The 22,528-nt window shown below is 33.3% G+C and overlaps 2 protein-coding genes across 9 annotated transcripts; both read right to left on the reverse strand.

Moving 5' to 3' along the window:
- Positions 1-875: 875 nt before the first annotated feature.
- On the reverse strand, positions 876-7,689 carry LOC130947154 (CASP-like protein ARALYDRAFT_485429). The gene is made up of 3 exons (XM_057875918.1): positions 7,389-7,689; positions 1,392-1,524; positions 876-1,306 (listed from the first exon to the last, which is right to left on the reverse strand). Exons 1-3 carry the CDS (start codon positions 7,535-7,537, stop codon positions 1,112-1,114), a joined length of 477 nt encoding a protein of 158 aa, XP_057731901.1. The 5' UTR covers positions 7,538-7,689; the 3' UTR covers positions 876-1,111.
- A 914-nt stretch (positions 7,690-8,603) lies between these two features.
- Positions 8,604-18,301, reverse strand: LOC130973645 (putative pentatricopeptide repeat-containing protein At5g43820). 8 transcript variants are annotated; one of them, XM_057898296.1, is made up of 4 exons: positions 14,451-14,656; positions 14,064-14,126; positions 13,040-13,096; positions 8,604-12,441 (listed from the first exon to the last, which is right to left on the reverse strand). In XM_057898296.1, the coding sequence occupies exon 4, from the start codon at positions 12,400-12,402 to the stop codon at positions 10,732-10,734; it is 1,671 nt and encodes a 556-aa protein (XP_057754279.1). In that variant the 5' UTR covers positions 12,403-12,441; positions 13,040-13,096; positions 14,064-14,126; positions 14,451-14,656; the 3' UTR covers positions 8,604-10,731. The 8 variants fall into 8 exon arrangements, 7 of the variants coding, with proteins under 7 accessions (XP_057754279.1, XP_057754260.1, XP_057754293.1 ...); XR_009084223.1 differs by lacking the exon at positions 14,064-14,126 and having other exon boundaries at positions 8,612-9,071; positions 10,153-12,481; XM_057898277.1 differs by lacking the exons at positions 14,064-14,126; positions 14,451-14,656 and adding an exon at positions 17,866-18,301 and having other exon boundaries at positions 8,604-12,481.
- Positions 18,302-22,528: the final 4,227 nt, after the last annotated feature.

The following is a 22,528-nucleotide window of genomic DNA, read 5'->3' on the forward strand; positions in this document are numbered from 1 at the left end:
TGTAATAGCTGATATGTGATCTTCTAGAGAAAGAGTGTAGCCTATTGATGCCATGGAATCAACAATTTTTCGAATCTTCTTGAGATACTCGTTTGCTGTCATACCTTATTTTTTTTACAGACTTTAATTCATTCTTCAATTGCTGAATCTTGATGTTGGAGGTCTTTGCAAAATATTCAGTGATAGTTGTCCAAGCTTGATGCACATACTTGCAATCCAGCATTCGATTCTTGAATGTGAGGTCCAGAGAAGAGAGGAGTCATGTCATAAGGTAATCATCTTTTTGCTTCCAAGCCGTATAAGCCTTTGATTCTGTACCCGCTTCTCTGGCAGATTTAGATTCAAATTGTGATGGAATCTTGTCAGCAGAAAGATGATCAACAAGTCCATTAGCATTGATAACGTGAAGGGCAAGCTTCTGCCAGATTCAAAAGGTGTTTTCAGTCAATTTGTCAAGAACAGGTGCAATAAAGGGTTGAGAAAAAAGGGAAAAAAGAAGAAGAAAAAGTAGGTGGGTTATGATGAGGAATGATTGAAGTCATGGATCTATCATCTATGCTCTTGATACCATGAAAGAGTGTTCACTGACACATAGAGATGAATTGAATTGTTGATCTATTATTGAATGATTGAATGTTATATAATATATGAGACAACTTTGCTATATATATAGCAAACTACCACAATTCTATTAAAACAGAAATAACAGAATTAAAAACAAGTTAGGATTATCAGTCACTTAACAAGTGTGACTTGATCTTCTTTATCTTGATCTATTACATGACATACTTTATCTCTATTAGATTTAGTTATCTAGAATTATTGTTGCAAAAAAAAAAAAAAAGAATCATCATGGATTTTGGCAAAGTGCTCATTATTATGTAGTAAAATATACATAATCCAACCAACTTGGGTTGGTCGAATAGTCAGCTTATTCGTCCGCTTAATTAAGTGTTGGGAGTTCGAATTCCGCCTTGTACATGCAGCAATTCATTGGCCAATTAAGCAATTATTACATTATTATTAACTATATTCATCACAACTTTATTCCCTTGAAAGAAAAAATAAACTTATCATTTGCATACAACATATAAACAGGCAGCAAAATAATCTACAAAGACGGAAAAATCCAAAAGTTGAACAGACAAGAAGCTGAAGAAAGAAACCAGGACAAGAAGGCCATAGCAGCAGACAACTGATATCTGCTGCACAACTTTGGCGGACAATAGGATCCGTCCGCATCCAGCAGGAGATCTGTGACGCCGGCCGTCGAACACGCTGCCGCTAGCGAGAGATATGACAAAACCTGAAGTATGTCACATATTCTATTCTCATTATTGCATTATAGAAAAAATAAAGAATTAATTTTTAGTTAGTCAATTTGCACATACCATGTCACCCAAAAGGATCATGAATATGAGTCTTCTTTGATGAGGTAAACATTTTATAAACACAGAGTATGCGTCTACGACCAGCAATGTTATGCTCCACGGAATTACCAACCCCATGACTGTCACCAAATAGCTGTTGAATATCATCAACAAAAGCAAAAGGATGAAAATCCTCCTATTGAGGCATGCATACAAGATAAGCTACATAGCATATACACCAACATGCTTCTAATTAAGTTCTAATGCCTCTTATTATAAACTATAAATATGGTATACATATAAACTCTACAGAAAGAATGAATAACACCTCTATCATCATGCCAACACTTCCACAAAATTGCAGAGCATTAGTAACATAATTTAATACCCACGTAGCGTAAATTTTTATGATACCATTTTTTTCAAAAATTTAAGTTGATAGGAGGAGGTGTAACAAGAATAATTATATATTTAATACAACTCTTTAACCAAGAATTTCTTACTTAATTTTTACACAAATTTTATTTATTTATCTTATACTTTTTTTTTTATGATTCACCAAAGATTGATAGTTAACTCAAATAATAATAATATACTTTTTTAAAAATATTAAAGGACCAGCAGTTAATTAGTAATATTTAAAAATATAAACTAAAAATATGTTGTTAAAGTAAAAAATAAATAAATAAATAAAACTAATAACTAAAAATGATGTTAAAAAACAATAAATTCTATTAACCCTTAATTTTTTTTAAATTTTTTCCTAAAACTTTATTCTTAACATTAAAATACATATACCTTTTTATTTATATTTTATGGTCAAAATTAGTCAATGTATTCTTTCAAAGTTGCCCCTATCATAAGTTCATAACCACATCATTATCATCATCCTAATTATATTATCACATCTTCCTTCGTTATATCAAGATCTAAGTCATCATTTGCTCCTCAATATCACCTCGCCCTTCCCCTTCCATCACCAAATCGATAGTTAATCACCACTCACCACTCACCACTCAGTCTATTAATTAAATAACAACATTATATTTAAAATTAAATTGGTTCAAAACAACGGTGGAGGTAGATTAACTTTTTGAGAAAGGCTAGAAAGAAAAATTTATAGTAAACAAAGAATAAAATAAAAATTTTAAAGAGACTAAATTAAAATTTATACTTAACTTGTATGAGGCTCTACCAATGGTTCAAAATTAAAAATTGATGGTTGGAGGAAGTCATTGCCTCCCTTATCTTGTATGAGGCTCTACCAATGGTTCAAAATTCACTTTATATAGAGTTATTGTTGATTTTTTCCAAGATTCTGAAAATCGAACCCGACTGATCGGCTCGATTAGATTAATTAAAAACTAGTTATTTGGTTGGTTTGATTAATTTCTAGAATCGTCTTGTAAAAAATCGATCAAATCGATGGTTAATCGGTGAACTGAAGGAACTGGACGGATTTTTTTAAGGCCCAATTTTATAATCTGCCTCGGAAACAGCATCGTTTTGACGCCAAATAAAAAAAGAGAAAACCTACTAACCCAGTCCTGATTCCCAAACATTACTAACGAAGTCACGAAAGTCTCCCTCTCCCTTCCAACTCTAATTTCCTCCAACGAGCAGAAGGAATGCCTCCACCATCTCTATCACTATCGGCATCGGCAGTGACCACCAGCGGTTGCCACCCTCGCCACTCGAAGCTTCTGTTGTCATCGTCATTAGAAGGTCACTTTGAAGCTTCTATCGTCGTCGCCGTCGGAAAGCCAGTTTGAAACTTTTGTCATCGGCTACCTCTGTCCTGCCGAGCATCTGTCGTAGACTGTAGGCCTTCTCTGCTCTCTTTGCCGCAGTGAGTTCTTCAGTTTTTCAATAAATTTTTTATTTTATTAATTATATGAATTGCCGCAATGAGTTCTTCAGTTTTTTAGTTAATTTTTTTTATTTTATTTATTATATGAATTGCCGCCATGAATATTTCAGTTTTCAGTTAATTTTTTTATTTTGTTAATTATATGAATTAATCCTTCTGAATTGTTGTAATACTTAATAGAATTTTGATATAATTTTCAAAAACAATGATAAGTTTAATTTTGGATTTTGAAGGATGAGGTTTAATTTTGCTGCATATAATTTGTAATTTGTATATTGTATGTAATTTAGATAGAACAACCACAAAGTGGTCAACAACCACAAGACAATGTCGTCCAAGAATCTCAAACGGTTCCTCTTGAAGAAAATCTGACCCAACTTGATAATATTTTACTGTGACATATGACAAAAATCACAAGGCGCAATATACATGTATCTTTTTATTTGAATACTTATATTGGAGGGAGGATATATAGAATGAAATATCACTTTGCGAACATTCTTGGACAAATTAAAGTATGTAATAAAGTTATTGAAGAGATTGAACTTCAATCCAAAAGGCTTTTGGTGAAAAATAAAAAAAATAAGATGAAAAAAAGAAAATTTGAGGAGTCTTATAGTGTGAAAACACGAGCACAAGAATCTGAATCACTTAACTCTGTACAACTTGCTGTTCCTACAACAATGGAAGACAAGGAAAGAGAAGAGCTATTGTTGCTATATAAATTAAAAGTTATTTTAAGAAAATGACTACTTCCGACCTTGAAAAGTGTTTTGGCCAGTAGAAAAATTGTGTACAAGGCTAAGTTGGGGTTCGCAAAATGGATTGTTGATGCACACTTTTCAATGCAATTCAATTACTTTACTTTCAACCTGTTTTGGATGGTATTGCTATAATTGGACCTGATTTCAAGGGACCATCATCTAATAAAATGAGAGTTCATTTTTTGGCCAATCTTAAGGAAGAGTGTTAGTTTCTTGTTAAAATCTATAGGAGCTCATAGAAAAGCACCGGTAGTACGTTGGTGGCAGATGGTTGGACTGATCAAAGGCAACAAACCTTAATTAACTTTCTAGTTTATTGTCCTGTTGGAATGTTATTTGTCAAGTCTTTTTATGCTTCTAATATGATAAAAAATTGTCGATACTTGTTTAATTTGTTTGGTAATGTTATTAGTGGGTTGGGCTTAATAACATTGTGCATATGGTCACTGATAATACTGCTAATTATGTATCTGCTGAAAAACTCATTCATAAAAAGTATTCAAATATTTTTTGGTCTCATTGTGTTGTCTATTGCATCAATCTTATTTTAAAAGATATTGCAAGTATTCCTCATATAGATGATCTTGCTTCCGTGCTTTAAAAATGACTATGTTTGTTTACAATCATATGATCCTTTTGTCTTGGTTTAGAAAAAAGAAAAAGTTGAAAAGAAATTGTTCGACCAAAAATCACACGTTTTGCCATTATTTTTATTACTTTGAAAAGTATATATGATCACAAGAAATATTTACAAACATTGATGGTGGATAAATTTTTCACTTTTCATAAATTTACAAACATTGTTTTTGGGTAATGACAGATGAGGATGATCCTGAATTTATTAATGGAGACGTTGAAGGCATTGAAAATTTAATATACACTGATAATGCTATGCCTTCGTATTTTGATGGTGAGTGAAATGGCAAAATTTGTTTCATTCCATAAAGATATATGTTGTTAATTTTGATTTCTTATTGACTTTTTATTCTATTTTATTAGATGAAAGAGACATAGAAGTTAAAGCGGATATGCCTATGATGGAGACATTGGAACACGTAATGATGATTATGATTTCTGATAAATAGTGTCTTTGTTTAGTTGAAAACTTGTTTGTTCAATGTTGTTTTTTTTTGTGGTAGAACATTTTGTATTTGTCATTTATGTGCGTTTTGATTTTTTTTAGTTATAAACTTTGATGTTTAAAATTATTTATGAACTTTTAATAATAAATTATAGATAATTTATTGTGTAGAATTGTCAAATTTTAAATTTTATTAACTTAAAAAATTATTAAATTTAAATATTTAAAATTATATATTAATTTTTTTTATAATTTTAGTATATATTTAGTTAAACTGGTTTAACCACTTATTAAATCAATCACTCTATCGGTCAATGACCAATGAGATTCTTACAACCTTAATTTTCCTCTATATAAGGTATTGTCATCGAATATATTTTAAAATACTAAGATCATTAAAGTATATTTTTGAACCTTAACTTTTATCTAAGATAAAATATAAATAATAATATAAAATACTATTTAATATTTTGCTTTTGTTTGGTCCCTTAAATAAATTTCTAGTTTCGTTGTTGTTCTCACCTCTAGGCTTTAACCTCATCCTCATTGCCAACAAATCTAAATTCAGATCTAGATCGGCTACGTGAAAACACTCCAACTACTGATGAATTTTGTAGGGTTATCAAAGCTCGCTGTAGAGATGATATCTTCGAATGAAGGCGCACTTCCAACTTTTGCACTATCATTAGAGCCAGGGAGATCGATGAAGCCATGAAGGGTCTTTAAACGAAAGTCATTGCGAAGATGAGAAGGTGGTTGGCGTGCTAGGAAGGCAAAAGGAGTGTGGGAATCACTACAAAAAGTTCGCTTAAAATCTATGATGCATAGACACTGACACGGACACAGGACGCAACACGATACGGGATATGTCGATACACGAATTTTAAAATCTTACATGACACGAGAACACGCGTACATATAAAATATTAAGTATTTTTTAGATAAATTACGATTATATTTTAATATTTTATTGATATTAGAATATAAATTAATTTTTTAAATTATTTTTAATGTCTTATTTTAATTATATTAAATATTTAAAATATTTTTTATTTCAATAAATAATAATATATACCATATCTAAATTTATTTTAAAAATATATATTAAGAATAAAACCGGACATGCTGACACGTGATTGTATTTAAGTGTGTCCAAGTGTGTCCAAAAAATAATTTTTTATTTTTTATTGAGACACAGTTTGAACACAGCAAACATACGTGTCGAATAAGTATCGATGAGTGTCGTATCCAAAATATGTCCGACACGCAAACAGTAAAGTGTTCGTACTTCATAGCTTAAAATCGTCGAATTTGTCACTATAATAATAGTATACCAAGTTGTGCACTATGGATTGGATTTGATCTGTGTTAGAATCAAACCAAATTCAAATGAAATTTTTTTTTAAAAAAAATTGAGTGAATAGTGAAGATTCTGACTGTATTAATAAAGAATATGTGTAATTTTTTTTCTCGTTATTCTTATAAAAAAAATTATTTTACTATTCACTCAAAAATACTCTTCACCGTATTATTATCTTATCTAAATTAGTATATTTTGATTGGTTTTCATTTTAAATTGGATTTGATAAGTGATTTTGTGTGTTTGGATTAACATTTATAAATAAGTGTTAGTATGAAGGTGTTTTTTTGTAAATTAATTTTGATTAAAATTATATATTAGTGCCAATGTAGTAGTGATCTGTGTTTGAAAATTTTTTGTTAAACGTGATTTATTTGGATATTTTTATTTAATTTAAATATTAAAAATATTTTAAAAGTTTAATAAATTAAAAAAAAAACTTTATGCTAATAATGATAAAAACATACAATATTTTAGCAGAGTAACTATTAGTGTCGGTCACTTTGGAATGTTTTTCATAATGTTTGACATTTTCAATTAATAATTATACTATTAATCTATAAAAGTATTGAAACTTATTCTATCTCTTTCCACTAATTAAAGAAAGAATGCTTAAAAACATTATCTTTAAACTACACTTGATTTTATACTTCTAACAATTGTGTTAAGTTGACAGGAAAAATGTCCAACAGCGTAACATAAAAATCATAAGGGACTGAATTCATGAAAATCAAAAGCATGCAACTCTCAAAGTCAAGGAAGCACTAATCAGTTGTAAATTGTTCTAGAAAAACTCATGAAATAGAGTCGAGATTTAACAAATAAAGCAAGCAAAAACCCAAAATCGTAAAGGGAAATGGGGACGAGGAAGATCAATGAAGGAACATAAAAATCATATGGGGGAAAAAAAAAAGAAAAAAAACAATGAAGGTTAAGAGGGTACCAGAAAACAGTGTAGGCATAGAAATCAACGTCCAAGCACATGAAGAGAAGGGAAGCAGAGGAAAAGACGGTTTGCCCCAAACGGAGAGCGAAGCTGGCGCTTGTGCCAAACGCTCCTGGAACTTCCTCCATTCCAAATTTTCCAAACATGCCCTTAATCTCTCTCTCTCTCTCTCTTAATTATTAAATTTAAAAAAGAATGAATAAAAGGAAATATCGAGGGAAATGTAGAAAAGGAAAATAGTTAGGGACCGTGAGTAAGAATATGAACATGAATGTGAAGATAATGGAACAGCATATTAGTCACATGATAAATTGAATTTTGTTTTTGTAGTATTATTTGCTTTTGTTTTGTTGGCAGTTTGCAATTGACTTAGACACGACGCAGAAGAGATAAGAGTAATTTTGTGATGAAATGAAACCGTTTAGGTAAGAGGTGTTGTGGGCCTCACATATTGCCTTGCAACTAAGAATGTAGCAGAGTGATTTCGAGTACATATGTGGGTCTTAACTCTTAAGTCTTAACTCTTACTTATTGAGAAAATGTACGACTAATATTAACAAAAGTTAAGCGTGGTACCTCATATCCAATCCATAATTACAAGTATTAACAAAAAATGTATTTAAACAACTTACTTGACCAACTCTCCTTGAACAACTCTCCACAGTCCACACAGCAAGTTCGAGTTCAAAGTCGAGTTGATACTCACTAAAGAGACAAGAGTATGCCAGCCATATAGAAATCCACTCAAACTCACAAATTAGTGTGACTTGTGTGCTACGTGAATCTATTGTAATAATATTGTACTGGCATGACCAAGTACAATCTCATACAAGATCTACACAACCTATGCATTAATATTGCGGGTATCTCCATCATTGATTTGTTACATCACCACCGATTACAAGTTCAGCATCCTCCTCCTTTACATGGCCCAATCACACACGGACGAAAAGAAATTTGATCTATTATCTATCTATTATTCTTAAATCAATTATTTATATATCATTTTTCTTATTGTTGAAAGAAATTAATTATCCTCAAGTGTAATTTCGATCCGATATAGTGATTGTCATCTAGAGTGAGGTAATGCATTCTATTTACAAATACTTATCTTAATTAAAATGTACATATACTAAGAAAGTAATAGATGAAGAGAAATATTGATAAGTATTCTACTATTTTTAGCCATCAATCTAATTCCTTTAGTCCAAGGTGTCTAACAACCCAACTCAGGTCTTTTAACCTATACTTTTTAAATATTAATGGCTAACTACTAGACAAGAACAATAAATTGCACTGGCCATGTAACATTGCTCACAGCATCACACTTCAAAAATTTCACTTGATTCCTATTTGTGACAACTCAGAGGTATACAATTGAAAAGTCATAACAGATCAATCTGTTAATAATATTTACAACATATATAGGTGGTGATATCGATTAAAGCATCAGAGACATCTTGAACACACAAAAATGCACTTGAACAACAGCGGTTTACTTGTACTGCTGCTTACTTCATAAATGTCAAGAGCTAAATTACCTACAAACTTCACATCAATCTGCATATAATTCCGTTTGTACGAGCTTGCTCGTCTCTTTAGTCCCTGGTCTCTACCATCGAACATGGTGATTAATCCCTCTCTGACTTGTAAGCAAATCAATGGATGAGACAGCTAGCCCTGTGTTATCAGACTTCTATGCTCAAGGCGAGAATCGAACATTTAACAATAAAGCTGAATACACTATAAATAACATTGTACTTGCAAATTATAATTTGCTAGTTATCTTCAAAGTTTAACATACAAGCATACCCAATAAACAGTACCATTTAGTGGAGATTCTCAAAAAATATGAAGTACCCAAAATTGATGAATACATTAACCTTTCAGTCCAATCAAGTTCTGGGAAAAACTAACATTATTCCAGTACTTGAAAGTGAAAAGCAATTCTACACAGTTTAGAGTAGCAATGTGTCAAATGCATGAGAATGGTGAATTATATGTGATGCATTATATTATATTTCTAGTCTGAGAACATAAAGTAAACTAAGGTGTTATCACCGTGTTACTTCCACAGTTCTTGAATCATGTAGTGATAACTGATAAGCAATGCTTGGTTGCTTAAATGTAATGTGAAATATAGCAAAATAAAAAGAATTATAATTAGTTGACTTCAAAATTAGAACAAAGTTTAATCACCTTGCTGTGATTTAAAATTTTCAATTAGTCCATCTAACTCTATGACTACAGAAAAAATAAAGTCGACTGCAAATCTTGCTACATCAGAAAACCATTCGATCAATCCAGACGGATTATGAACTAAATCTATGCATAAGCATATGAAGAAATGTGCATGCACTTCAACCCATGCCACCTACACCTCCTCAAGTAAAGTATAAAAACTTGGGTGAGAAATTTGGTGGTACAAATAGCTTTATCCTTAGATCTAAAGTGCACATCTTTAGCACAACTTACTAGAAAATTACACAAGCCAATTGGAAAAGAAGAAATGATATGACAACTAAATTATCGTGTGTATTGCAAAATGATACTACAATACCTTTACTGGAAGACATAGTGATATTCAAACAATCAAATTTTGTACACTTTAAAATCAGTAGTTCAAATAATCACCCGAATACAATCACCACAAGAATGAGAAAAATTGGCAACTTAAAAGGGAACCTAGTTGTTTAGAGTTCAAACATGTTCTCCCATTGAAGGTTACACTTACTATGCAGAAGAATAGAGAGGGGATTACCTTAACCATATTTTTGGCCAGTGACCAGTTAGTACCACCGAGGGAAGTCATCTTGCAACAACACATATACATAGTCAAACAAACAAAAACACATAGGTAAAACAGCTTGGGAAGCAAATAACATCTCAACTTTATTTAGTCAAGGATTCGGCTAGAATAACAGTTTTGTCACTGCATATCATATAGATTAAAGATGCTTTCCACTCCAAAAAGCACAACTCTTCGTATACCATAGATAAAACTCATAATGTGACTCAGAAAACATTATCCTAATAATATTTGCTACTTTGTATACAAGTACTTTAAATTGACTACTACTTCATGACTTATAAATCCTTAGTTGGAACAACATCAACTTGTCTACACCATCTAGCTAAATAAAACTCTGGCAATACTGTCTATGCCACAAATAGCACGACAATAAATAATTACAATACCTGAAAACTAGTAATATTTTGAGATGTGATCTATTTCTTGGTATGTACTGGTATAGCAATATTTTTCTTGGCTATAGTTATTTACTAGTGTTAAAATCAAACAAGAGGCTCTACTGTAGGAGATGTTGATTGGCATGCCTGTTCAGAAGTGCCAACCATTAGAACGCCAAAAGCTCCTTGCACTTTTAAGGGACCGAGCATGCTTTATCTTCAGAAACAGCTTGTATGCAATCTCTGTTTTATTTGAAGCAAGCAACCTGTTACTTAATTTACTATATACAAGCCTACTTGGACAGAACCCTTTCTGCAAAGACTCCTCCATAACAAGAACCGCATTTTCAAGCTGCCCTACGTTGCAAAGTCCAGTGATGATGCACTCATAAACTTCAATATCGGAATTATACCCACATTCTTGCATCTCCTGCCAGATATTTAGTAACATTCCACATTTCGCAAACTTCATTAGGCGCATAAGCAATATCTTATAAGCATTCATTGATATCATACATCCTAATTTTCTCGCCTTCTTGTAAATAACTAATGCAGCATATGGCGGACCATACTTGCATAAATGCTTGATGAAGGAGGTTACCATTCCAGTAGAAGGAACAACTCCTTGCCTTAGCATTTCATCAAACATCTGGAGTGCATCAGCAACCTTCCGAGCTCTCAAAAAGCCAATAATAATTCTTGTGTAAGTATCAAGACTAGGCTCACAATTATTACTCAACAATGCTTTATAATATTTCATAGACTCATCAAAATCTCTAACCGACACAAAATTAAAAATCATTGCATTATAAGTCTCAGTATTAGGTGGACAATTTTTCTCCTGCATTTTATTGAAAACCTCAACAGCCTCATCAGTTCGGCCAGCTCTGCCTAAACCCTCAATAAGGAAACTGAAAGTCCTACAATCAGGATGAAATCCATCTACTTCCATTTCCTTCATAATCCTCTCAATCTCATTCACACTACCCAACTTAGACCAACCACCAGCAACAACATTGTACGTAGTAACATCAAAAGATACTTTCCCTTTCATTGAATTAAACACAGAACTTGCAGCACTCATATGAGACCGTTGGCAAAGGCACGACAAGAGTACATTCAAGGCATCTGCATTGCGTCTCAACCCGAGATCATCCAAGTTACTAAACACTTGAATTGCTTTAGACACATGACCAGCCCTGATGAAACTATCAATAACAATAGATAACAGTAACAAATCAGCTTCTAAGCCATTAACCTTCATGTCATCTAATACCTCCATCATGAACTTGAAAAACTTCCTTCTTCCTAGTGCCTTAACAATCACACGGTAACTACCAATGTCCTTAGGTAACATTGGCTGTTTAATTGCCCAGTTAAAAAATGTAACCATGGCTTCACCACCCAAGTTCCCAGAGTTCACCACCCTACCGAGAACATCAATATTCACATCAACACCAACATTGGATAAAGCTTGTTCAGTTGCAGCCTTACCATTCAGCTTCTGAAGAAAAACACCACGCAATTTCTCCTCCGGTGACAAAAACCCATCAACGGGTTCCCTTACGGATTTGGATTCGTGGTCTTTCAAGATAGTGTTCTGTGATGCACATTTGGCTACGGGTAAGAGATCCGATATTTGCTCAAGAACGAGGTGTTCGTCGATATTGGAAATGGTTTTTTGTCGATCAGGGAACAGTTCTTCCGAGAAGAAAGAATCTGGAAGATGGTGGAGGGATGTGGAAATGGAACCAAGCTTGGAGGGAAAAGGGTGCCTCAATTTGGCACACTGCACTAGAAGCGGTAGAAATCGAAATGCCATAGATGACCAGCTCCACTAAATGTTGCCTTTTGCATATACCTGAGAGGAGTACGTTTATTTAGCTTTGTATTTTGAACCCCTACAAGGTACAAGATTTGCCAATTTAGTAAAAGAAAAAAAGAAATTGGTAAAGAAAATCTTTTGTTCCTAACACCTTGAGTAATGAGTACATAAATTTACCCCTAGACCTAACATTTTTTCATTCTTAATAAGTTGCGACACACAATGTACAATAACAGAATCATCCAATTTGTAAGTAAAGCAATAAGTCAAAACAGGCAATGATGTGCACTGACATTAATTATGCAACGAGTTTAATTTTCTATGCCATATACTGGAATACTACATTAACATAGAAAGCAGTTGAAGGTCTATCATAATGTACAGTAACTCAAGAATGACTGTGATGAATAAGTTAAACAAGATTTTGATGATATTTCTGATTTGGATGCCCCTTGACAGTGGCTAAAAAGTTACAGCTTTAAGAATAGCTTTAGTTATGAAGGCTAAATTCCACATATATAAAATGGGAATCCATATCAAATCAACTCCAAAACTAACCATTTTATCACAAAACCAACAGTAATGCATAGATCGTGTAGATTGTGTATGGGACTGTAATTAGCAAAGCTTATACCTTTTGCAAAGTGCTTAATTTGAAGTTCTAGCATTATAGAGGATCCACTTGCACTTCCTACAGACATAATAATGGCAAAACTTAGATTCTAATGTACTAACAAAAGCACAAGATAGCATGAAGAGGAAAGACTGAAAAAGGACAAGAAAAGGACGGGAGGGAGTAAAAGCAGCGACATTAACTAAGAGAACAAAATCTATGCAGAATTTGCTGCCAAAATTTATAAAAAGAATACCACACAAACTTGAGCAAGCCTCATCTGCTTCAATATACAATTGAAGGGTTCATAGAAACTAGTATTCTTAAATTGAGCACTCACTGTTATTTCCTTTGCATATTCAAAATACCCTGGTTTCTCATCACAGAACACATCCTCTAATTCTTTAATTTTTCAAATAGTTATGCTTGGTAAGTTAAATTTTAACTTTAGGCTTCATAGCGTTAAGCATATACGCTTTTCAGTTTCTCTTAAGCAAGTATATTACAACCTTTATGCTCTCTGTAGTAACTAGAGTATCTTTGCTTCCTCTACCACATGAAGATTCCAAGAAAGACATAATCCTATATCTATTTTTTGTTTTCAATACCAACAATCTGAAAGGAACAACAGCCACGAAATTAGGATTAACAGGAGCTTAACTAACGAGAACAAATATGTAGTAACTTATTGTAGAATTTTTTTTTATATTATTTTCTTATTTTTTAACTTCTGCATCAATTATAAAAGTCAGATGCAACAGGCTGGAAGGATTCCTCAATTATGTCAGTAAGATCAGGAAATCTCCACCATAGTGCTTGGATCGACAAGATCCCTTAAGTAATCATCCATAATTCCAGATGAATCACTAAAACAAAATTACAAAATCAATTTATAGAAATTGAAAACCATATAATAAATATGATCAACAGAAATAGAATTACAGAAAGAATCACAAACAGAAAAATATATCAACAGAAGAGAAAAAGAAAACCATAAAATAAAAAAGATCATCAATAAATCTCATTGTTTGTGCCACGGCTATACCAGGTGAAAACCGAGCCACACCTATAAGACTTGACAATTTTCTTCATATGATAAGCCTTCGTCCTTCCATTTGTTACATTCAAATGACAAGCAAAACAGAAACAAATTAAAGCTCCAGAATGTTAATTAGTTCATTCATAATAACAAGGTTTATTCACAGTCAGGCAAATTAAGATTCTAGTTGGGCAGAACAAAGCACAAAGAGTTGAGAGCTAGCTTTGAATTTAATCATTTTAATCACTCACTTTATTTTCATATCTTAAAGAGGCAAAACCAGAACTAATCGGATAAAATAGATCGCTGAACAAAGAAATTTAAAAGATTGAACTAATTCATCTTGTTAATAGATCAAGTCATCAGTAATCAATTAATCAGAAAAGACATTACATAGAGCAGATAGCTAAAAGGTTGCAGCCTCGCTGGAGAGACATTACATAGCAACAGTGACGATGGAGAGAGAACACATAACAAAAGCCGCAGTGAAGATATGGGAGTAACACTAGAGAAAGAAGTGGCCACCGTTCTGATGTTTGAGAGAGAGGCTCAAATGGGGAGAGGGAGGGACTTTGGGAGTAGTGGGAATTGCTAGGTAAGTGAATAGAAAATGGGATGCGGTAGTGGATAAACACAAAAACGAATAAGATGGCAGAGGCATAGTGTGTGTTTGGATTTCAGTTTGCAAACGGGAGTTTGCATAAAAGTGATTTTGCAAAATTGATTTTGATGAAAAGTAAGTTTGGGTTAACGTAATTTTTGTTTGGCAATTTTTATATCAAAATTGATTGCAGTAAAATAAATGTTGTTTGGATTATACTACTCAAAATCATTTTTAGATGAAAAATTACTAAAAGAGACATCAATTTAAATGATTTTTTTTATATGCAAAATCAAAATACTAACAAAAATAATATAAAAATATTTATCATATAAATAAAATAAATATAATAAAAAAATAAAAATATAAAAGAGAGTACTATAAATTTGATAATGTCAAACAAAAAAAATATTCTATAATTTTTTAGTACTGTTAGTACTCTTTAATTTAGTATTATTTTTTACTATAAATTTTCATTATTTATGATTTTGTTGTTACTTATAATTAATTTCTTATTTATTTTATCTTTTTTTATAGGATCATAATTTATATTATACAAAATTTGATAATAAACGTAGTATATAATAATTACAATTACAAATTTTACAAAGTCAGAATAAAAAATAAAAAAATTAATACAAAACAAAAATAGAGTACTTTAAAGAATAGAAAAAAATCATACACATAAGAAATAATAAAAATTTCATAAAATCAACAACATATATCATATGAACAAAAAAATATAATAAAAAGTAAATAAAATTTGTATGAATAAAATTAAAAGAAATAAAAAATTTCATACGCAACATAAATATAATGCAGTAAAGGATAGAAAAAAAAAAGAATTCATATAAAAAAATAAAAATATCCTAAAAAAGTCAATAACATTTGTCATATGAATAAAAGAAATACAATAAAATAAATAAAAAATCAAACAAAAATAAAAAAATTTCATAAAAAAATATACATATAAAAAATAGTATAATAAATGATTAAAAAAACTCATAAAAACATAACATGAGAAATCAGAACGCTACACAAATAATATAAAAGTATTTATCATATAAATAAAAAATATAATAAAAAATATAAGTTAAAAATACAATAAAAAATATAAAAATTAAAATATAAAAATGAGTATTAAAAATAATAAAAAAATTAAAATATTTAATTTTCTAGTGATTAAAATAAATTTGAACTATTTTAATGAAAAATTTGTAACGAATAACTATGAAGAACTAAGAAGAACTACAAAAAAATTATTATGAAAGTAATAGTTACTAGTATCTTTTTATAGAAGAAAATGAAGGGTAGGATTAGTAAAAAAGAAATAAAATTTTATCTAATTTTCCAAAGACAACAAGCAACCATGAAAGTGAAACGCAGAAGCTACAAATTTTAGCTTCTCCTAAACATGCGTTTAGAAACAGAATCACTTCTGCGTTCAGGAAGATAAAAATGGCCAAACAAAAAAGTGAAACTTTCAAAAAGCTCAAACGTGCTTCTCTCCTCCCCAACGTGTTTGCCAAACACACCCATAGTTGTCAGAACCAAGGTTCTGAAAACCGAACCGATCATCAAACCGTTTTAGTCACTGGTTCATTAGTTTACTGGTCCAACCGGTCTAACCGTGATTCAACCGGAAAAACCGTTCCATAATAAAATAATAAATAAATTATAAATAAACATCCTAAATATCTTTCAAATTTAAAATCCTACGTAAAATATCACCAACTAAATGTAATTAATCATAGAAATATGCAATCGCTTGCTGCAAAATTGTTGATTATACTTCCATTAAAAATAGCTGGATTGAATTACAATGCACAAGTTAAAGATAGAGAATATTATCTTAATGTAGCTAAGTCAAAAAGTAAGACAAAAAATGATAGTGTTGCACAATAAACACACAACAGAGCCCAAAACAAACACACAACACAACAGAGGCTGAAACAAAAACACAACAAAGCCTGAAACAAAAAGAATCCAACACAGAGGAGGGGTAGCAAGTCGGCGGAGATCAAGAACAGGGACAGTGCAACCAAACAATGAAAACAGAATTTTGTTTATATAACAAAATGAAAACATGAATCATACAATCACTAATTGCACATTTTTTCTTCATAAGAACAGAACAATGAAAACATGAAGCATATAATAAATCAAAAGATCACCAATTGCAAATCTTTTAATAAGAACAGAAGTTAATACAGTGAAAAATGAAGAAAGATTAGTAGTTTTCAACCCAATTTTAACAAAGCTCATCACAATGATTAACAACAAAAAAAAAAGCAATGAAGGAACAGTGAATCAATAACATAGGCAGTGCAAATTCAAGAAACTTTAATAAAATTTAACTACAGAAACAGACAGTAAAGCAGTAATAGAGTTATCAATTTAAAATTTATCATCAAATACATTCAGTGAGCAAAACCAATCAACCAAGTACTGACTGGGCATTCGAAAAAAAAAGAATCAAAAGAACATTTAAATCACAGCAAAAACACAACAACAATAGGAACATTTAAAACAAAGCAACCCAAAAAAAAATCTAAAAATCACCACTGCTGAAAACAATGATTTGATCCGTGTATGCTCAAAGAATTAAAAGCTAAGCTTACAGGAAAGTGAAGAATACTAAAACCAAAGAACCTTCAATCACAGCTTAAATCAAGAACAGAAAATCACAACAAAAACAAAAAAATTAAAAGTAACAGAAGAACAACAGAACAACAACACAAGAACAGTTAGCAAATTAACAAATTCACAATAACAGTTAAAATTTACCAGAAGAACACTAATGCAAGTGGAATCATCATGCTAACATGTTTTCTGCAAAGATGCTATTTGTGCAGCTAAAATTTCCTAATTACTAAGATCCAATTATTCTAATTTCACATGCAATCAACTTACTAAGTTTCTAAAAGCTAGAAATTATAAAACCAACCAGAAATATGGTTAAAGCATTTCATCAAACATGTTGAGTGCGGTAAAATTAAAACGAAATAAGAGAATTCAAAGCTTAATATCAATGTGATAGAGAAGAGAACATAACTATTGTAACTTTAATTCAGTCTATGAAATAATCCAAACCACTACCAAATCAAATAGTTACTTATTGTAATAGAAATCAGAAGTTGCAGAGTTTGAAGCAGAGTATTGGTGTTGTGTGAGTGTATTGTCTGGTGGCGGATTTAGGGAACTCACGGCGGCGACAAAAGAGAGCAGCTCGACGGCTAGGTGGACCGCGCGGGTTGGTCGCAGTGTTTGAAGCAGAGCAACGTGGCTTCCAGACGAACACGAATGCGAACTCGAATGGTGAACGGCGAGTGAACGCCGAGCGAACGTGAACGGCGATGAACGCGAACGAAGACGACAGCTGAACAAAGACGCAAACGTGAACGGCAAACAAACGGCGACCGAAGCGTGGCTGAGCAGACAAAGACGACGGACGCCGAGCTCGAGGAAGCAGCCGCGATCGGTGACAGCGAACAGGGGTTGATGACTTGGATCACGAGGGAAGCTAGATAGACGGACGGATGGCGAACTTTAAAGTGCGACGGACGCGGCAGTATGCCACTCTTTTGGCTGGGGTTGGGTGATTTGATTTCTTTCTGAATGAACGAAAGAAAGAGAGGGAGAGGGAGAGGGGGAGGGGGGGGAAGGGAGAAGAAACGAAGGAGCTTCCGTTTTTGTGTAAACCGGGCGGGGTTCCGGTTCGGTCCAACCTGTCGGTTCTTGTCCGGTTCAACGGTTTTTCACCGGTTTTTTAACTGATGGTTTTACATGTCTGACCGGATCGCTAATGTTACCGGTTCGTGGTTGAATCGGTCTAACAGGTAAGTTTGGTCCAATTTTTAGAATATTGGTCAGAACCAATTTGACAATCGAACCAGTCATGTTATTGGTCACTAGGTCTCTGATTCAATTGGTGAGTCACGGACAACGTTCTGAAAACCAGATCAGTCATCAAACCATTCTAATGGCTGATTTACTAGTTTATTAGTCTAATCGGTTCAACCATAATTCAACCGAAATACCCGTTTTATAATAAAATATAAATAAATACACTAAGATTAACAAAAATTAACTATATTTAACTAAGATTGACAAAATTTTCAAACAATTTTAACAAGATCAGCACAATAATTAATCTGCTTTGACAAAAATTAACAGTTTTTTCAAACCAAATTTAACAAGATTAACAGGAAAAAAAAGGCACTGAATGAGCATTGTCAACTCTCCAAATGCTTTGTTTTTGAGAACGATAGTTCCGGAATAACCTCCTCCCTTCCTTCCCAACAGTTTCAAAGTAATCTCTGACTCATCCCACAATAAGTTATATCCATTAAAAATCATCAAACCACATTCATTTTATATGCAAAAACAGTTTTAAGCATATTTTACACCCTGAACATGGAAAGCTTCAATGCAAGAATTCCAGTTGGTGTACAAATCTTCCGACAGCAAATCAATACAAACATTATATGCATGCTATAAGTTATATATCTTAAATTGAGCAGCAATAACATAGGCAGTGTGCAAATCCAATCAACCAAGAACAAGCATTAAAGTACTGGCCGAGCATTCGAAAAAAAATAAATTAAAGGAACATTTAAAACATAGTAACAACACAATACCTATAGAAACATTTAAAACAAAGCAACAAAAAAAGAAATATCTAAGAATCACTATTGCTTAAAACAATAACTTGAACATGTATGCTCAAAGAATCAGAGGCTAAGCTCTACTGGGAAAGTGAAGAACACCCAAACAAAGAAAACTTCAATCACAGCTTAAACCAAGATTCACAATCCCTTCAAATTGAAGCAGCAAGAAACTTGAAAAGGAAAACACCAATAGTACACAGAACTAAATCAAGGTTAACCAGTGAACTAAATCAGTGTAATTTTAACAAAGATTAACCAAAATAAATCAACTAATTTTTTAGTGATTCAATCCAAAACAAGAAAACAGTATAATACAGCACAGGAGCAAAGCTAATTAATGATTCAAATTTCAATCTTAGTAGCATTAACAGAATAAAAAAATTAATGTTCTAGTAGAATCTAAAAAAAAATCATTGAATCAATGCTCTGAGTAAAGGTCGAAGAATAGAGAACGAAAATTAAAAAAAATGAAGCCATTGCCTTCGTGAGCTCAAGGAAGACGCACCAATTGTTGAAGGAGGAAGAAATGTGGAGCCGCAGACGACCAGACGAAGACACGGTGGTGTCTGAGCGCAACGCCGGCGGCGCTGAGTGAGACCCTTGCGGCGGTGGGGGAGTAACCTAGGGCTTGTGTTTTGGGGGTTGTTAAAAGGTTGCGTTCAGGAGCTTGCGAAGAGAGAACTTATGCATAGAGAAGAAGCAGAGAGCTATGAATGCAGAGGGAAATTGTTCTCTTGTATTCATATTTCTATAATGGTGAATCTCACTTCTCTAACTAGTTACATGTAGGTTTATATATATAGTGTCTTGTGACTACAAATATCTACAAGGCTTAAATTAATCTCTAACTAACTAGTGCCATGCTGGCATTCTCCTAACAAACTCCAAAACTATCTAACTAACATATTCATCATGCTGATTCCTAACTAACTGTGTATCGGTAACCATCATGAGCTCGACTTCCTTCTATCAGCCTCCCTCAAGCTTGGAACATGAATGTCAAGCATTCCAAGCTTGCAATGAATCTTTGCAAACGGCCTTGGTGCCAAGTTCTTGGTGAGAATATCAGCAACCTGTTCAGAGGAAGGGACTGGTAACAGCTTCAAAGAACCATCCTACACTCGATCTCAAATGGCGTGGCAGTCGATTTCGATATGTTTGGTACGCTCATGAAAAACTGGGTTCGAAGCAATAAGAATTGCTGATTGATTGACACAGAACAGGGTAATCGGCCTACGTAAAAGGACTTGCAAATCTCTGAGAATGTACGTGAGCCATCTCCCTTCGCATGTCGCTAGCGCCAATGCGCGATATTCTGCCTCTGCAGAAGAACGCGCTATTGTAAGCTATTTTCGACTCTTCCATGAGACAATAGAGGAGCCCAAAAAGAAATAGAACCCAAACACCAAACGCCTTGTATCGGGGCACGTTACCCAATTAAAATCAAAATAGCTAGTGAGGCATAAGTCAGAGGCGGTGGAGAAGAAATTAAAATGCCTCTTGTTGGAGCGCCTTTGATATACTTTAAGATGTGCAGCCCAGCCTTGAAATGCACGTCTGTTGCACAGTCCAGATATTGGCTGAGCTTGTTGACAGCGAAGCTGATATCTGGATGAGTATTCGTCAAGTAAAGCATCCTCCCTATGAGCCTGCGATAGGGAGTCAAATCGGACAAAGGTGAACCGGCATACTTTGACAGGGAAGCAGTGTAATTCATCGAGGTGGAGGTGGGCTTGGCATTCAGAAGGCCAAACTCATCTAAGAGATCAAGTGCATATTTACGTTGGTAGAGAAGGATGCCTTGGCTACTCCTTGCAACTTCAAACCCAAGGAAGTATTTGAAAACCCCCAGGTCCTTGATTTTAAACATGACATCCAAGAGGGCTTTCACTCTTTTAATTTCTTTCATGTCATTTCCAGCTAGAACAAGATTGTCAACATACACCAAAAGGGCAGTGAAGGCAGTGGAGCTACCTTTGGTGAATAAAGAGTGATCAGCTCGCGATTGGGTGTAGCCTAACGCGTTCAAGACTGAGCACAATTTATGATTTTACTGCCGACTGGCCTGCTTAAGACCATAGAAAGAACGCTCAAGTTTGCACACACTGTTGGGAGGTGCAGAGAGACTCGAGGGAAGCTTCATATACAGAGTCACAGGAAGATCCCCATGGAGGAATGCCGTATTCACGTCGAGTTGGTGATGGAACCAACCTTTCTGAGCTGCGAGAGCCAGCAGAACCCGAAATGTGGACATTTTCACTACAGGGAAAAATGTATCAAAGTAGTCAAATCCGGCTAATTGAGTGTAGCCCTTAGCCACCAACCTGGCCTTGTGGCGTTCTACCAAGCCGTCTGGCTTGAGTTTGGTCTTGAAGACCCACTTGCACCCAACGGCGCGCTTACCCTTTGGAAGAGTAGTAATTACCCAGGTTTTGTTCGTTTCGAGGGCCAGAAGTTCATCCCTAATTGCCTGGCGCCAATAATCATGCTGAATAGCTTGCTCAAAACTTTGAGGTTCAGTGAGATTGTCAATGGCAACGGAAAGGGCTTTGTGAGACGGGGAGAGATGTTCATATAAAATGAATTGAGAGATAGGATGCTGTAAAAATGAGGATGAGGCACCAGAGGAAGAATCTGATTCACATAGAACCTGTATACATTGAAAATCTGCTAAACGTGCAGGTGGCTTTCTAATCCTATTTGAGCGCCTAAGATGCTGGTCTACATGAGGTTGTTCTAAAGCTACATGATCATGTGATGGTGAGTTAGATGGGGGCTTGAAGCTAATGCTGGCATGTGGTGCAGAATTTATAACCACAAACTAACCGGCAAGTGCACCGGGTCGTACCAAGTAGTACCTCAAGTGAATGAGGGTCGATCCCACGAGGATTGATGGACTAAGCAATAATAATTGAGTAATTTACTTAATTAGACAAACAAAAAATAGTGTTTAGGTCTCAATTGCATTAAACAGTAAATTCAGAAAATTAGAAAAGTAATTTAATTATCTTATCTATTATATTTTTTTAGTATATTTTGTAATTAAAAATTATTAATATTATGCTCTCATTTCTTAAAGATATTAAATTTTTAAACTTGTCTTTAAATTATATTTATTTTAAACTTCAATTCAAATTAGCAGCAAATTTTTCATTAAAAAACTTTTTTAAGAAAAATTTTTTTCTTTGAGTTGTTTGTGA

The sequence above is a fragment of the Arachis stenosperma genome, chromosome 1 (assembly GCF_014773155.1).
Source record: "Arachis stenosperma cultivar V10309 chromosome 1, arast.V10309.gnm1.PFL2, whole genome shotgun sequence".
Taxonomy (NCBI): Eukaryota; Viridiplantae; Streptophyta; class Magnoliopsida; order Fabales; family Fabaceae; genus Arachis; species Arachis stenosperma.

Bases quoted from the DNA above. Each gene is read 5' to 3' on its own strand.
- LOC130973645 (XM_057898306.1), bottom strand. From the start codon at position 12,402: ATGGCATTTCGATTTCTACCGCTTCTAGTGCAGTGTGCCAAATTGAGG.
- LOC130947154 (XM_057875918.1), bottom strand. From the start codon at position 7,537: ATGTTTGGAAAATTTGGAATGGAGGAAGTTCCAGGAGCGTTTGGCACA. The intron at 1,525-7,388 runs GTACCCTCTTAA...GATATTCAACAG, and splicing joins TATGCCTACACTGTTTTCTG to CTATTTGGTGACAGTCATGG. The intron at 1,307-1,391 runs GTATGTGCAAAT...GACATACTTCAG, and splicing joins TGATCCTTTTGGGTGACATG to GTTTTGTCATATCTCTCGCT.